General features: G+C 48.9%; 3 protein-coding genes across 6 annotated transcripts in view; all 3 read left to right on the top strand.

Moving 5' to 3' along the window:
• The window catches only part of LOC119390650 (gastrula zinc finger protein XlCGF57.1-like), a 504,324-nt gene that overhangs the window by 403,334 nt on the left and 83,157 nt on the right, over positions 1-17,833 (top strand). The window lies entirely within an intron of this gene.
• LOC119390659 (gastrula zinc finger protein XlCGF57.1-like) overlaps positions 1-17,833 on the top strand; it is a 447,432-nt gene that overhangs the window by 74,530 nt on the left and 355,069 nt on the right. The window lies entirely within an intron of this gene.
• LOC125756203 (oocyte zinc finger protein XlCOF6.1-like) overlaps positions 1-17,833 on the top strand; it is a 28,075-nt gene that overhangs the window by 3,137 nt on the left and 7,105 nt on the right. The window contains exons 2-3 of the mRNA XM_049415142.1: positions 17,257-17,328; positions 17,408-17,630. Coding sequence (XP_049271099.1) covers positions 17,257-17,328; positions 17,408-17,630 — 295 coding nt within the window. The remainder of the gene's footprint in view (positions 1-17,256; positions 17,329-17,407; positions 17,631-17,833) is intronic.

Here is a 17,833-nt window from a genome sequence, read left to right on the forward strand (position 1 = left end):
CTCCTAGGGCAAACTGTTCACATGTGTGGGGTAATCGGCAGTTCTAATAACGACTTCAATATTCAACCTGTAATGTGCAACTATAAAACGCGTTATCTACGGCCTGATTGGGGTAAGTGTCGGGCGTACAAACGCGGCTGTCGAAGCGCTTCTCCGTGAACAGCTGGACCGGTGTGGTGGCGCCAGAGCGGGCGCAAGGAGAACTAGGCCCCGGACGGCGTTTCGGCGCCACGCAGCAGGCCGCACCTGTTTTTTTATGTCGCGGCGCTGACCTTACATTGCCGTCTCTATACACTTTGTTTTCACTTCACTTCGCATCTCTTTGCTGCAATAACTTCTTGTGTACCGACGTTGTTTAGAGCAGGGGTTCTCAAATTTTCTGGCCTTGGGGAACCCAAACAGCTTTTCCAGGGCGCCGCGGAACCCATGACCCTTTTTTTGAACATGAAGACAATGGAAAGGGGTTGGGGGGGGGGGGTAATAACGCTTCTCGATGTGCGCAACCACACTAATACTGCGCGCGCTGACCTGCTCTTCTTTTGCGATCGTAAGCAATGTGTTCACGCAAACAAGCGCCGGACGTACGGACGCCTTCTTTACTTTTTTGCAAAACAAAATGGACGCATCCCAGTCGCACAAAGAAACGGCCGTCGACCGATACACTGGTCGTAAAGCTAAGCCTAAGTGCTCGTGTAGCCCACAGCCGGCGTGAAGCCATGCCTCTTACTCGTATCAAAGCGCTAGTTGCGCGTTTTGATCACAAAACCGACAGAGAGCAGTGGCAACTTGCCGTGAATGAAAACTGTGCCACGTGAACGCCGACGCGCCATGAGTCACGAATAAAGCGCTCAGATGCCCGTTAATTTGAACCGGTTTGAACGCTCACGAGCATGAAGTAGCGCTCCGCGTGTTCTGTCGCCACGGGTCCGCAAACTGTGCAAGTTTAGTGGCGCGCACTAGACGACGAGTCTTTATTGCTGCTAACACGTGGACGTAGGTCTCTCGCTATCTGCAGACACCAGGTGCGAGGATGCGGCGTGCGATAGCTTCGTTAAATGCAAAATTCAATAGAAATTTGCTTGTTTCAATAATTAGGTGCTAATGGGAGTAAAACGGGAGCGGGTTGCTTTAGTTCTGACCGCTCGCGGAACCCTATTATGTCCTTCACGGAACCCCTGGGTTCCTCGGAACCCAGTTTGAGAACCAATGGTTTAGAGAACTGTCCTCCGAACGTTGTTATATGACATTTGTTCTCCTTCGGGTTGCACGATGCCACGTTTCACATTGTAGACTGCATTTCCTTCTTCCAGCAGTCGGGAAGCATAAGGTCTTTAGCTTTGGTCTATTCACGTATTGCTTCTATAGACAGCGGTAATTTCACTGGAATCGAAAGGAAGAGGTAGGAGTCATGCTAAAAAAGGATGCATACCGCACGCCATATGCTCATGTCTGTCTTAGCACCAACCGATGAATGTAGTCGGTCGCTGCAGCCGCCTCCATACCCGCCTCTTCTTCGAAAGAGGCGGTCATAGTCCTGGTCCTCACAACTCCTAATTCCACTGTTGTCGTAACTCCAAAGCAGCCATACATGATTTCGGAGGGGCAACGTCTCTAAGCTAAGCAGCCCTTTCCCTGCTTTTGGCCAATCCCCTCGATCAAGTCAAGTTGTAGCACTAATCTGGACTCCCGCGCATCCGGGCCTTGGCGGAAACGAGGCGCCTCATGTCAGTGCCCGAAGATTTACTGTCCGGGCGCAAGCATTCGATGTGTCGCAACTCGCTACGGAGGAGGCGCCGTTTTCAGCGCGGGATCGTCTTATAAGTTTTATTTTTTCGCGACATTTGCACACACTACCGATTAGAACGTTTAACCTTTCCGCCACTCATACGCCAATCCCCGCGCAAGCGTGAAAATCTGTGGCGACAGCTGCAGACTCACACCTTTCCTTCCCCTTACCTCCTCCACCGCAGTCATCCCTGCAGTTACCTACTCCCTCTTGTAAATTCTGCGCCTCTTCTACAGCAGGCTTAAACCACATCATGTGGAGCTGCCCTAATCACAGGGCTTAAAGTCTCCATTCAGTGGAAGGGGGGCGGGGGGGCTCATAGAATGGCGACTAGTACATTGCGGGCACACTCACTAGTTCTTTCTCTCTCTCTCGGCTCTGTACTTTACACACACACACACACACACACACACACACACACACACACACACACACACACACACACACACACACACACACACACACACACACACACACACACACACACCTACACACACATAGATACCGCGGGCGTTACACACACAACGCTGCACTCCAGATCATCTGTCGCAGGTATACCGTTAGCTCAGCTGTTAAAAGCAAAGCAATATATTACAGGCCTTTCACAGCGTGGCTCCCTTTAGCTGAAGCACCCTACGTAAGTTAGGCAGTATAACAATTTTGAAGTTGCTTAGCTCCGCTCTCTTTCGCATAATTTTATTATACATTCAAACGATACGAAATTCTGCGAAATCTGCACATGTGACCTGCACTTGCTACAAACACGTGAAAAAGAATTGTCCTCGCTAAAAAATCTTCCAGAAATCGTCCTCTTCATGTTTCCACACATGTGGTTTTCGAAGTGGAGCACGGACGTCATGCGAAGAGTGCCTACCGAACAGTAACCACGATTACGGGTGAAAAACAGCGCTAAAACGACGGGACAAGAAAGGACACGAGACCACGGCGCTGTTTACATAAGAATCAGGGCAAAGTCGCTGCAGCGGTGGGCCATTCGTTGTGATGAATAGCAGCTTTGACAGCCTTTCAACAGAGAGCGATGACCCGGACGTTGTCATTATATTGTTCATGGCACTGAGTCCTCGTTCACCAGTCAGCAGTTGAAACAGGGATGCACTTAGTGGCCGTCCCGACAGGTTTGAGTAAACAAGGAACATTCTCTCCACCGTTTTCGAAGTACCCCTTCATGCCTTGAACGGCGTTATTCTCGTGCACGCGAAGCCTTTGTGCCAGACGACGCACTTCGTCCGCGCCGTGAAGGACGTCGAGATCATCGGGCCATGAACGCGGATTCAATACCTTTATGTCGTCGATGAGCAGTTTGTAAGCAGCAACATTTTGTTGTACAGTGCCGCTACTGCTTATACGCGAAGACTGGGTTGTAAGAAGCCGCGTCCTCATGTTGTCTGCCAAGCTCTGGTAAAATTGCTTTGGATTGCGGTGTAGTTCCACGCCCTTGAACGTCATCACCATTTCTGTTTCATTGGCTTCAACTGCGTATTTCCCTGGTCGAAATTTTCTGGCCTCAAAAGATGGCTGATCCCTCCTTCATAGGAACTGGTATAACATGAAAGTGAAACGTGTCGCCACAAAAGTAGTTTATTGTTTATAGTGCATTGTGACAGCTTGTACAATGTGTACTGGTGATTGGCAGATATAGCAAAGCTTGTTGTGGATCTATCGCACTCACGTTGACGCCTAGTGGCACATCTCCATACCGACGACAAACGCCCATGATCATGATTTAACCCTTGCGGTAGCAGAAGTTGACAGAAAATTTAACCTCTGTTTTTTGCTCTTAAATACGTGATAATAGACACCGCAGCGCGAGACGAATATGGTGAACCGGAGGCAGTCCGAAGAGCGCGCAATGGTCTAGAAACAAGACCGCGAGAACCAGTGGCATCAGCTTCTGCTAGAGTGCTGCTGTTTCGTTTGCGAGCGTTGCGACTTGTTTCCTCGATAATGCGTTGCTTAGTGCGGCGAGAGAGAGAGAGAAAAATCAGAGAAAAGTAATTTCTCTCGCCGGTAGATTTTGTTCTTGTAGCCGTTGTCCAGGCAGTTTTCCGCCAGAGGCCGCAGCATCGGCCTGATCATTCGTAAAGTAGCTATAGAAGGAAGCATTTCACAACATTGCTCTGGCCTGCTACTGATGTACTACACTGTATTTACATCGGGAACACCGGTTCTCAAGGCATACCAATCCCACGGACAGGGGAGCGATCTGTCCAAGAATATTATCCCGGCAGCAGAGAGCTGTTCGTCTGTATTCCTATCGTTTGCGGGCACCTGGTTACCGGAGCTGACGAGCAGCAGCAGCAACTGGTAAGGGAGCCCGTAGGACATCTTGTGGCGTTTTGTCCAACTACAATAATTTTTTTTCGATTTTTTTCCGTCGCGTTGTAGTTCTTGTCGGGAAAAAAAGCAATATTGTTCTAATTATCTCACTGTGACGCTGGGGTAAGTCGCATATATTGTAGGTCCAAACACGTGCATCCAGTCTAGGCCAGAACTGGCTTGTAAGAAGTCTTTTGCTATATTTCGACCGGCACTGCTTCAAAACTCAATTAAATACCTTTTAGTATTTGTGGCTGAACAGATGGCACACTTGTGCTGCTGACCACTCCTTTAACAAATACGTCAGGCCAAGGACCTAAGAGAGAGGAGAGAGAGAATTAATTTATAGAAAGGCAGAGAGGTCCAATAGTTTGCCTCATCGATTAATGGGTAAGGTAGGGAGATGAGAATATTGTTCCTACCAAACACGTATGATGGCTTGTAAGAAGGCTTGCCCAATCGAGAGGCCAAGGACCTCAACCTCATCGTTTCTGTCGTTCTCGTGCGTACGCTGGACAGGCGCAAAATATATGTTCAAGTGTCTCTCGTAACTGACAATGACCACAATCGGGACCTGCGTCACTGACGCCGATCAAGTGGGCATAGCGTCTTGTGAATGCCACACCAAGACGAATGCGGTGAATCATGCATGTCATCTTTCGCTTGAGCTTGTGAGGCATACCAAACTTCATTTCTGGGTCCCATTTATGAAGCCGCTTGTGCCGGCGTTCTGGTTCCAGTGCTCCAAAGTGGAGTTGCGCATTACTTGCCGAAGTAAGGCGTTAGTGTCTGTTCGCGAAAATGCAGTGCACACTTCAGGGGCATTATGTAAAGCTGTTTTAGCTTCGGCGTCAGCCTTCTCATTTCCCATCACGCCACAGTGAGAAGGTATCCACTGGAATGCTACATGATGCCCATTTTTCATAGCATTGCCAATAAGCTCTGCAATTTCTATCGCTAAAGTATGATACGGGCCTTGTCTCATGATGCAATGGATGGTCTGAAGAGCAGCTTTGGCATCACAGAATATCGTCCATCTTCGAGCCTGCTCTGCGGAAATGAATTGTATTGCTTCCCAAATAGCAACAAGTTCCGCAGCAGTTGAAGCGGCCTTGTGATCTAACTTGAAACTTCGAGCTGCGGCTATTGCGGAATGACAAAGGCGGCGGCGGAAGGACATGAGGTGGTAGCTCCATCAGTGTATACGTTTGCTGCACCGCCATACTTTGTATAAAGCACATAATAAACACTACTGCACGGTATGTACTCATTTAAAGCGTCGTGAAATGCGAAGAGAAACGCTACGCTCATCGTGTCTTCCCTCTAGCTTGGCGTTACTTCTCACAAGGCGAGCAGGGAACGCGGTGCGACAGCCAGGCGAGCGTCGGAGAGCTCTTTGTCGATATGGATGGATGCTATGAGCTACGCTTGCGCTAAAGCCGCCACCTCACGGTGTGCTAAAGCGTTGACGAAATTAAACTTGTATGGGAAACGCGCCGAATGGGACGCTCGTTGCAACGGCGCATTTTTGTTTGTTTGTTTTTTTCGAGCCTGGTGGCACAGATGTCACCACCCCGTTGTAAAGGGGACGCTCATAGCATCCATCCATCCAAGAGCACTGTGAGGCAATTGTGTGAAAGAAAATACGCGTTAATGTCGCCCCCCATAATGTGTTTGGCGGTAGCTCAGTGGGCCAAACGCCCGGCAGCCATCGTCGCCGACCGGGAAGTCATGGGTTCGATTCCCGTCAACGGAAATTTTTCTTATAGTTTTTTCTGTGCCATCTGATGGCGTTCATTTTGCTGACGTACTTCCGTGACGGAAATACGTCATGAAAATCTTGGTGGACCCCGGCATAAGACAATTTCGTGTTAAAAAAAAATGCCAGGCCTGCGTGGAAAGCGCAGCACAGTCACAGCGCAAGCAGGAAGAGCGGTATTTCTAGAGCCTGTTGTAAACTCTCTTGTGGCTACTAATAAAAGCACACTAGCAAAGTCATTGTTCTTTTTTAAGTTGGGAAGCCCCACCGCGATATTATTCCTCATTCTGCGGAGAAGCGAAGTACCATCTGTAAGGCATTATGTGCCCTTTGTTGATGCGACGGTTCATGACGATGAAGAATTATGGCTGAGGCCTTTGTAATGGGTTGGAAGCTTTAAACGACCCACTAGTTACGCAATTCGCATTGTGTGACGCCCGGTCGTTATTTAAGTCTCCCACCATGCTTATAATTAACATACCTTAAAGTGAGAAAGAGAGAGAGAGGGAGAGTTAACTTTATTGAGACCCTGAGGAAATGGATCATGGGAGCTGGATGGGCTTCCTTGGCATCCAATAGAAGTGCCCTTGCGAGGGAACCCACTACGCTATAAATCATACTTTTGTGAAGTAGGGAACCAGCCACTGTGAAATTTTTCGTCATTCTGTAACCCAGGCGTCACTCAATGCGAATTGCGCAGCGAGTGGGTTGTTGAATGCTTCAAACCCATTACATGTGGTCTGCCGTAATTTCTTCATCGTCATCAGTCGTAGCATCAACAAACTGCACATAATGCCTTACAGATGGTGTGTGCTGTAAGGCATTATTTATGTGCACTTTGTTGGATTCTGTGCCTGATTCGTCATCTGCGGAGAAGCGAGGCATCTGTTTGGCATTATGTGCACTTTGTTGACGTGACGACTGATGGCGATGAAGAATTATGGTTGATCCTTTTGTAATGGTTTGGAAGCTTTTAACGACCCACCAGTTATGTAATTCGCGTTGTGTGACGCCCTGTTGTTATTTCACTCTACCGCCACACTATATACATACGTTAACGTGAGAAATAGGGAGGGGGCGGGGAAGAGGAAGAACTTTAGTCACACCCTGAGGAAATGGATCAGGGGATCATCGGCTTCCTTGACAAGCACTTGTGAGGAACCCATAATTTATCGGAAGTAGGGAAGCAGCCATAGCCATTTTTCATCATTCTGTTGGGAACCGTGGTACCCGCTAAACAGCTGCAAGGCATTATGTGCACTTTGTTGATGCTGTGCCTGATGACGATGAAGAATTATGGCAGAGACCATTGTAATGGGTTTGAAGCATTTAACAACCCACTCGTTGCGCAAATCGCATGGTGTGACGCCTGGTTACAGAATTCGCGTAGTGTGAAGCCTGGTTCTTATTTTACTCTTCTAGCACTCTATATTACATATGTTGATGTGGTTCCTTCCCGACATGAAGACTGTATAATGTCTTTTCGCAAGGCAGTTTCAAGCAGCGGCATGGCTCAGGTAGAATACGGGGCTCCCACGCCGAGGGCGCAGGTTCGAACCCCGTTCCATCCTGGAAAGTTTTGTTATTTAGTTTTTTTTTTTATTTCGCGCGATAGTGGTTACGGACACTGGCGGCGGACAACTACGGCACCAAAACGGCCGTTGAAATGATCTCATAACAGCTTTCGCTGTAAAAATGCTATTTGCCGTGTGATTAGGTTGTGCGCCTCTGGCAAGGTGATTCCTGTCTTCTGTAAGGTCAAAGAACGCTCGGAAAGCAGTGACAGATTTTTTACAAACTCAGCCGACGACAAGCTCTCTGGGAGCTCCTTGTATTGACTCTGTTCTTTGGTGTCTCGCCAAAGATCTCGGGAACTGCTCAAAAAGTGACGGTACATAGGACTTCATCACTGCATGTACCGATCGAAATCTCGAAGCCACCCACCTGGTATCTAAAACTTGTCCAATCCTCAAAAGTGACGTGTTGAGCTCTTTTGCACAGCTTTCAAGTTCCCTACGGTTTTTCTGGGAACTGCTATACAAGCAGTACAACTTAATCCATGAAGATTTTAAAGTGGTTGATCCCTTCCACATCTCGGACAGTCTCCGACTGCTAGTTCTAAACGATTTGTGGAGCAGTACCATGTTATGAGGTGAGGGAATGAGTCTTCAAGGAGCTTCGCTACGCCCGATTGTTTTTCGAGCATAACTGAAGCTCCGTCCGATGCAAACGCGATCAGCTTTTCCTTCAGCACGTCCACCGTGAGACTGTGCGAATGCAAACTTGTAAATATAAGGCATCTTTTATGCCAGTTGCTGTTGCATCCTCAGCCTCCACAAGGTCCAGGAAGAATGTGACTGGCTCTGCATTTTTGAAGCTAGAGCGTAAATAGACAATCAATGTCGAGTGCTTGCTGATCGTTATGCTCAATGTGGCACAGGAGGCATTCGTGAGTAGAATTCTTTCTAGGGCCACGCTGTTGGCGATTTGCACGCCAATTTCGTCCCCGAAATCGCTGAATGGACGGCAGATCTTGGCTTGCTTGTAAGCAATGAGAAATATTTTTTGTGTGACTTCCTTGTGCTCACTGTACTGCTCCATGAAGGATTCTTTGAGCTTTCTTTTCTTTGCTGTCTTCTCTAATTCCAAAGCCTTGAGGTGGGCATCTGTCTGTCTGTACTGGCATATCTTCTTGCGCAAGGCTCTCTGTCGTTGATGTTTGGTGTCTCCAAACGCTTTTACCAATCCATTCTGTCGGGATTCGTCCCTGGCTGCCCAGATGTTTTACCTTCGAGCATGGGAGGCATTTCAGCTTTCCGTCCGTGACGCTCAGCCAGTCATTTTCTTTCAGGAAGAATTCGCTTTGTTTTGCGCTCCAACAGTCAGGTAAGCTCGGAACATTCGATTGACTAGAGTCATCGTCAGCTCTTTTCGGGGAATGGTCGGTACTGCCAGGAGTAGCAGATGAAGTTTCGCTGTTTTCATCTGGGCCACTCGCGGACACAGTCCGCCACACGGGAATAAAAGAACTTGTTAGTTTTCTGTTCTTGATATGTTTTGCAGCCATGTTAAGTTTTGTAGCAAGAGAAAAAAGTTTCTAAGGGCACGTGACGAGTACGGATGCACAGAGCCTGGCCAGCATGACGGTAGCTCTGGAGAACTGGCTAGCGCTGTGACGAAAGAGCGCGTATTAGGCGCGCGTCGCCAATTTGAAACGATGGCATGACATCCGGGTGCCGAGGTTAGCCTCGACGGAGAGCGCGGAACGAAAGAGTCACAGTTTCGCCGCAAGGTCGAAGCAATGAATGGGATAGCAAGAAAAGCGGCCCGTCATGAACGCGCTGCTACGCTACAGAAACATCTGCCCCCCGGCAGCAACTACCGCGCGAGCAGACAGCGGAAGGGCAAGGTTCTCGCTGCGCAAATATTAGAAGAAGCGAGCGAGCTGGCCGACGACTTTTAAATGCGCCCGGTGCACTCCTCGCGCCATCTCGCTGTTAATGAAGAAACGCGTATAAGCGCCTGCCGTCTCTGAGTCCTGCCAGCGGTAAAGGGTGTGTATATAACGCTCGCCGTTAACTACCTGAAGGGTCTGCGTTTTGTGGCGTAGTGGTTAGCGCCACGCGCTGCAGAGTGAGAGGTCGCTGGTTCGATTCCGCGCTTCGGAAGCATTTTTCTGAATTATTTTTCTTTGGCACTTATATATATATATATATATATATATATATATATATATACGTATTGTAAGGAAGAAGAGAACAGAGACAACGCCCTTGCTGCAGGCCGGCTGTTCTTATTCTCTCTCTCGTTTTCCTCTGCTTCTCTAGCCTAGCATGCGCCTGTGCCCGAGCGTCGCTCTTCTTCACTACACTCGGTCACGCTGCGAGCATGGAGTCCTGCCAAAAATCGCCCCTTTATGGCGGTGGTACTCTCCTCGCAGGTGGAAACATTCAGAGGTCCTGGGCCACCATCCGTAGTATACTGATGCTCTGGCGGGCGGAATTGGCTGCCTCGCGGAGGCCGGTCACGGCCTCGCTGTAACTTGCTCTGGAAGTCAGGCGCTGATGGTTCTGGTGGACGCCATAGGCTATGTCGTGACGGCCGTCGCACCGTAAGCGCAAACGTCTTAGGCGGGCGGAATTGGCTGTGTCTGGGTGGCCGCCCCGACCTGCTTTGCTGGGCTGCCGAACACTCTGGTGGGCGACATTGGCTGTCTCGTTGTGGCTGCAGGTCGCGGCCACGCTGCGACCTGGCGTTGTGTTCTGCAGAAGGTAGCGCTAGCGGGCTGCACTGAACCTTTATAGAGGGCCGAAGGTGCCTGCGACCCTTCAGGGAAGGTCGAAGGTGCCTGCGACGACTGTCTCTTCGCAGTTCCGAACGCATTGTAGGAGGTCCTTGAGACTGTATGGTGGCCGGCTACGAAATCACAGGCGTGCCGTTCTTGGCACGCCTCCACTGAAGGCACCGGAAGAACCCATCGCTTCCATTGCCGTGCTCGACTTCTTACTGGAGCCGCTTCCTCAGTTTCTAGAGCAGTCACCTACGCAAGGCGCACTCGATGGCCTTGTTGTACGGGAGACTAAAAATATAGGAGTGGCCGTGTTAACAACACCCATCGGGAAGCTCCCAGGACACGCCCATGTTTTCTTGGTGTGGAGGTAAAGGAAACCAGAAAACGTGAGCTCAAAAACAACAAGAAGCACCCTCACATGCTCACAGGAGACGCCCTGAAAGGGAAGGGCCCACAGCACATGACTCGAGACCTACAAGGGATGGAAAAAATGATGTACAACGGGTCCAATACGCCACCGTTGAGCAAGAAGGTCATCCAAGACAAGCGCAAGAATGTTACGCCGTCGCTGCGTGGCCGAGGTCGACCGCCGCGACACAGCCAACGCCGCCCCCCAGAATGTTCAGCAGCTAGCCAAGTCACCACGTACACAAGACCGACCGTCTAGGCACAGTCAATGCGGCCCGCCAGAGACAACTTCGGCAGCTCGCCAAGCAGTGTCGCAGCGTGGCCGTCAGCGGCCTGTGCGAGGCAGCCAATGCCCGCCAGAAGCATCGGTGTCTCTAGAAGCCGGCGTCTCTATGATGGTTCAGGACCCAGGACCTCTGAGTGGTTTACCAGCGAGGAAACTACCACCGCCAGTGAAGGGTCATTTTTTGGCAGGACACCGTGCTCGCAGCGTGGCCGAGTGTAAGTAGACAGCGGCGCTCGGGCACGGGCGCATGCCCGGCCAGGGCCAAGCGAAGGAAGACGAAGAGAATAGAACAGCCGGCCCGCAGCAAGGGTGCTGTCTCTGTCTCTCATTCCTTATAGGGGTGTGCAAATATCAAAATTTTCGAATACGAAACGAATACGAATATCCACCTTCGAATATCGAATCGAATATCAAAGGAAAAATGCCTCCACAGTAACAATATTTTATTGAACATGTAGCTATTTGAAAAAAAAAACAACATTAACAGCCTGACTGGCAACACAACGTACACTGCTATCTCCAGAACACTATGTCCAAGCTAGCAGAATGCACATCACAACACACGCAGATATCACGGTACAATGAAAGTAATGACTACATGTTATCATAAAGGAATATGAATTGCTCCACATGATCAGGCAGCAGGCGCTCCCTTGTAACAGAGACACCCCCCCCCCCCTGTCAGTGAAAAGGCACGCTCGCTTGGAGCAGAAGTGGCTGGTATAGGGAGTTACACGGGGCAAAGCTTTGCCAGACTGGGGTAACTGAAGGTGCCTACAGTCCGCCTCCAGTCACATGCTCACTGTCTTTCTTCAGAAGCGGTCCCGCATAGTGAACGAGTGGTAGTGCGGTAGTGCGGCACGTTACTGCCGCATAATATTGAAAATATACGGTTCCATGATCGACAACAGCGCTGCACGCCGGAGATGCACCAGCAATAAATCATACGTATTGGGGCGCTCGTCGCAGGCAGATATCGTGCCTTCGTGTACTTACGATGTTTATCGCTTCTCTCGGCAACGTTTTTAGCGATACGAACGCAGCAGAAATGTGGAAGACGAGTTATTTTATGCGTGATAATCGAATCGCATATTCAAAGTTATCAAATAGTCCAAACTTCGAATACAGGATTTTCTAATCGAATACGAATATTTCGAATGTAATATTCGAAACTTTCGACTATTCGCACACCCCTAATTCCTTACAATATATATATATATATATATATACACTTCGACATATACGGTGCATGACGGCGGCGACGGCGACGGCAAAAACCAGCCGAGACTGTCCATATAATTGTTATCGCAATAAAACAAGTATCAAAAGCCCCTCTCAAGACGGCCGCCGACAACCTGCATGCTCGGGTCAAACGCTCGCGTAAAATGTGGAAAGATCAGGAAAGGAGAAATGATGCAATGCCGAGGGACGCCGCCGCCACCAGACGAAAGTGCGAGAAGGATCACGCTCTTTCTTAAGCTTTCGCTGTGCAAAGTGCAGAGGAGGCACCTAGAAGCTTCGCGAACCCAGGTGCGACCCTATATAAGTGTACGGCCACGGATGGGCATAAGGGAGTGAGCGGAGTGAAAAGATTGTTCAGTGAGAGTGTAGTCTGGTCGGCGAGAGATGACGTGTTCTTATAGTGCCGTCAATCGATCTTTAAAGTATGGAGAGATGACGCCGTGAGAGCACTGAAAAGTTTTTAAGAGCGTCGCCGAGGAGAGATGCGATCACCGACTGCGAAGGAGAATAACTCTTCAGCGATAAAGTCTACGTGGAGGGACTGGTCAAGTCCGTGGATATGAAAGGACTTTAATGCTTCTCAAATGTTCTCGAGTGCTTGGATTTGAGCGCATGTGATTAATTGTTCCGCATTGCTTGTTAGATTCACGTGAGCTGTATTGGGGTTGAACCAGCCAAGTGTGCATGTTCGTGTGATGCTTGTAATGCCTTAACTGAGAATATATTTTGTTTGCGTTATCAATTCTTGACTATGACTCGGCCCTTGGACCACAACCGGCGTTCGCTGGCGCTCTAAAAGTACCTATCTTTGACTTGTCTGTGCTCTCGTGGTGCGTTTCAGGGAGCCGATACATCAGCCCTTGGAATCTGCCCGGCGATTGCCTCCCATTAACGGGATCAGTGACAGGCGCCCAGCAGTGTAGTTTTCGAGATGCGACAGTAGCGTCAGAAGATACAGCCTGGCGAGTAAAAGCGGCAAAATCTGATCCTGCAGTGCATTTTACAGCGAAAGCTGTTATGAGATCATTTCAACGGCCGTTTTTGGTGGCGTAGTTGTCCGCCGCCGCCGCCGCCGCCGCCGCCGCCGCCGCCGGTGTCCGTAACCACTATCGCTCGAAATAAGAAAAAAAGAAACGAAATAAGAAAACATTTCCAGGATGGAACGGGGTTCGAACCTGGGCCCTCTGCGTGGGAGCCCAGTGTTGTACCTCAGAGCCATGCCGGTGCTTGGAACTGCCTTGCAAAACGAAGCTATACAGTCTTCATGTCCAGAAGGAACCACATTGACATATGTAATTTAGTGTGGCAGAAGAGTGAAATAAAAAACCACGCACCACACAACGCGAATTCTGTAACCAGGCGTCACACAATGCGAATTGCACAACGACTGGGCTGTTGGATGCTTCCAATCCACTACAAGGGGCTCTGCAATAATTCTTGATCGTCATCTGGCACAACACCAACAAAGTGCGCATAATGCCTTACATGTTTTTAGCGGGTACTACGGCTCTCCGTTGAATGACGAAAAATACCATAGTGGCTGCTTCCCCACATCACAGAAATTATGATTTATAGCGTAGTGGGTTCCTCGCAAGTGCACTTGCATTGGTTGCCAAGGAAGCCCATGAGCCCATCATCCATTTCCTCAGGGTCTCAATAAAGTTCTTCCCCCCTCTCTCTGTCTCTCTTTCTCACATCAATGTATGTTATATTGCATGGTGGGAGAGTTAAATAGCGACCGGGCGTCACCCAATGCGAATTACGCAACTGGTGAGGCGTTTAAAGCTTCCAACCCATTACAAAGGGCTGAGCCACCATTCTTCGTCGTCATCAGTCGTCACGTAAACAAAGTGCACATAATGCCTTACATATGTGTAGCTGGAACCTCACTTCTGCGCACAATGACGAATAATGGCGTTGTAGGTGCTTCCCAATATCACAAATATTGTGATTTATGGCGTAGTGGGTACCTTGCTAGTGTACTTGTATTAGTAGCCCCAAGAGAGTTTACAACGGGCTCTAGAAATACCGCTCTTCCAGCTTTCGCTGTGGCTGTGCTGCGCTTTCCGCGCAGGCCTGGCATTTTTTGTGGAGTCACGCATATTTACAACTCCCCCTTCCCCCCTCTCGTCACGATAGGATTATGGCCGCATCCAGGGAGCCTTCGGTGAAAAGCTTCACAAAAGGGAGACACTTGCGCACGTGGATGTGTTCTGCGAGCGTCTCATTTTGTTGTAACACGCGCTCAGTTAGGCACAGCTGTGCAAGCGGACGAAATCACGTGCTTAACATATGGTCAGGAAGAAGCTTGGGTACGCCCTCCTGTTTTGCTCGGTCACATCAAACGAATAGTCACGAATAAATCATTATTCGGATAAGTGGAGAGTTGCAGTTTCCCCGCTCAAGGCGCCACTGCCAAAAAGATGAACTCCGGCGCTTGTCGAATTGGTGCCACAATAATACAGTTGACCTTCCCAGGGGGGCCGAGCATCTCCTAAAAAATGAAGGGGGGGGGGGCGGGCTCACCCTGACATTAAGCCCTGCCTAAGCCCCCTCTTCCCCCTTTCCTGAAACACTTAATTTATAGTTAGAAGCAGTGGAAGGCTGCCTTGCGCAGCTCGAGGCCCGACATTGAGGAGGTCATCCTGGAGGGGGCTGAGACAACACCGCCTAGTCTAGGTATACTGCTGGCTGAGAGGCTGGAGGAGGCCCACTTCAAGTAGTTCCTCTTCCGCACCCTCTGTTCTATTGCCCATTTCCCTTTAAACAGGAACAAATGAAGTTCTTGCCAATCGTTGCCACGGTCCTCCCGCGAGACACGACCGCCGACTCACGCACGAAGCCCCAATAGAGAATAGGCTTCCCTCCTCACGGCTTCGCGTAACAGCGCTCCCGCCAGGCGGCACCAGCGGGGCCACTGCGGGAGCACAGTGCCAACTATCTCTCGGTGGCTATTAAAGGGACACTAAAAAAAACAATGAATCAGTTTAGATCGAGAAGTTGTGCTCTGAGAACTCTAATGTCGTTAATTTCGCCATCATAGGTTTACTAATAGAGGAAAAAATAAAGTTCAAATCAAGTTCAAAGTTTCATTTTTAAATTTCGCGCCTAAAGTCCCCGCGAATCGTCACGGATTTCAAATTGTATTTATCTTATTTTGGCACCATTGGCTCAACAAAATTACCCCAAACACGGTATGTGAAGTCTATGGCCGGCTCAGAGGAGAATGTATTCATTTTTACCGATTAGGAACTACATAGTCCCTAGTAGGTGCCGTCAAAACATGTGACGTCATGGCGAATGGTGCGCAAACTTCAAGGTGGCGTCGCCACCCACATTTTGCTTTTGTGCGTTTTCTTGCTGACTAAGCGTTTTCTCGCAGAAAGCGGGGTATTTTTGGTATCGTGAAAAACTACTTTACTAATATAAGAAAAATCGTTTTGCTCTTTAATGCCCCTTTCAGCTAACTGCAATGACCCGCCGGACGCGCGTGCGTCGTGAGGTGAATGTAGCTTTACAGGGGCTGATAACACCACCGTGACGTAACGGATTTGCACTATAATGTAGCAACAGGCAAATACACCCTCACTCTCCTTTGCGAAAACGGCATTCCAATTGCATTGCAATATTGACTAATGCAAGAATAACGACAGCACACTTGTTACAGTGCAGTGGTCGCAGGACGACGTGCGAGGCTGTGATACCTTAACTCCAGTACAGACGTAGGGTTATAGCGCGCTAGAATATTCTAGCTGATGTCGTGTGAGCTGAGGTCATTTCAGTGGCTCCGACGATGCCGCTTCAGTTGCTCCACTCAAGTCATCAAACTGCTGCGAATTGGAGAAACAAACAATGCCCACTATAAATCACTCACGGTCACGCGAGATCGCTGTTTGGTGGGAGGCCATCTTGTCTCATTCTCCTCGCGACCAACGGACAAACGTGTACAAGTGAGGCGGCTAAAGCCATGCTGCTGATGCGGCTGATGCGATGGCAGTTAAACGAAATCAAGGCTCATCCTCCCTTTGGCAAATGCCTCAAATCAGTTTTAACGCTTTCACGCCGAAAGATGAGACGTGAAAAAGGCAACATGTCCAGCCGGTATCCGGAGAGTTGTTGCCTACTCGGTGCAGCACATTGTTGCCAGATGGCGCTACTTTGTTTTTCGTGCAACGGGAACGCGAACTTCATCGAAAATGCACGAGCTCCCTTGGTGGCTTGGGAAAGGGTGCAACCGCCTTTGTCTTCGTTGGTCAACAGTTTTTTGTCTTCGTTGGTCTTCGTTGATCACCGTACAGCGCTAAAGGCGGATAGTAGCATGGCATCTTTCATCTTCTTTCTAGCACTAGTCAGTGTCCCGAAAGGCCCTGTGGCACGCGCATGCCCTGGGCACCGAAATGCCTGTTTGCCATGAAAAATGCGCAAGGTTTGCATTTTCCTGATATGTACAGTCCACCCTGTCAACATTACACTTCCTGAGGAAGGCTTTTATTGCACTTCCACGAAATGGAACGAAGCGTTTATAGCAAGTGTTGCCTTTCCACATTGCCTTTTCACTGCGGGGACAACGCAATCATATAGCTAACACATATATTCGTAATGTGGGGCCTCTCTTCGAACCGTAGCGCCGGAGTAAACGGTTATTTTCGTTTATTCACGTTTCTTTATAGGAGCGATCGTCTTACGTGACAGATGCACGGAGAGTTTTCTCGATGAGTCGGTAGTGCAATGCCTGCGCAATGAAAAGGAATACGGGAAATACCTATAAACACGAAGATACTCTTACAATCATTTCCAGCACAGCACAGACGGATTTGCAGTCCTCAAGTTTATTTTCAATTTCAGTGAAGTCGGTTCACATAGACATCTTCCAGTATCAAATGTAACTTTATTATGCGGCCCAAATCAACTGCTTAGAGAAGTATAATAATAGGTTTGACTAGACTGAGCAACACTGAAGGCAATTACGCAAGACAAAGCTGGGTACAGCATCCGAAAAACCTAAAACAAGGCGATTATACAATAGTATCAGTGGTTTCAGTAAATTATTCTCAACATTTCCGAAAAGTACTCATTTTAATACTTGCCATAACTTCATGTTCTGTTGCGTATGTATCAGCCACTCGTCTGTTGATACACTGTCGCAGATTCTTGGACTCTCCGGAGACGGAACCAGCGGGCACACTCCAAGACCAAGTCATTGCAGCGATAGAGATTCTGTAAGAGAGGTTTCATTTCTGTTCTCGACAATAATTTTTCGCGTTATCACTCGCAACAAGACAAGCCAATTTGTTTCAGGATGACATCGCAACTGAGCCAATGTATGATGCAGCACCGGGTCTGTATTGCGAGTCGGGAGAAGCTGTAGACACATCATTCGAGCCAGCATGTGAGGCGGGCCATGTCACCGATAAGTCTGTTCAAGTGCGACTAGTAACCCGCCACGAAGCATCACAAGCAGATGAAAAGAAAATTCTGTCAACGAGTGCTACACAAACAGAGGCTCAAGCTGTTTCTTCAGGTATGTCCCCGTATTTGCCGTAACATAAAAAAATTGGCCAGCTTGCGGTAGCAGTGCTATAGCATGCACTAACAGCGGAGCTTGCGTCCGCTCTAGTTTATTAGCAAGGTCTTATAAGCCGAGTCTTAGCTCGCGTAGTCTTAAATAGCAACGTCTTCTCTCACTTTGTGGCTGTCTATTTTTTTTTCTCTTTTTCTGACAAA

Source organism: Rhipicephalus sanguineus, chromosome 4 (genome assembly GCF_013339695.2).
Source record: "Rhipicephalus sanguineus isolate Rsan-2018 chromosome 4, BIME_Rsan_1.4, whole genome shotgun sequence".
NCBI lineage: Eukaryota > Metazoa > Arthropoda > Arachnida > Ixodida > Ixodidae > Rhipicephalus > Rhipicephalus sanguineus.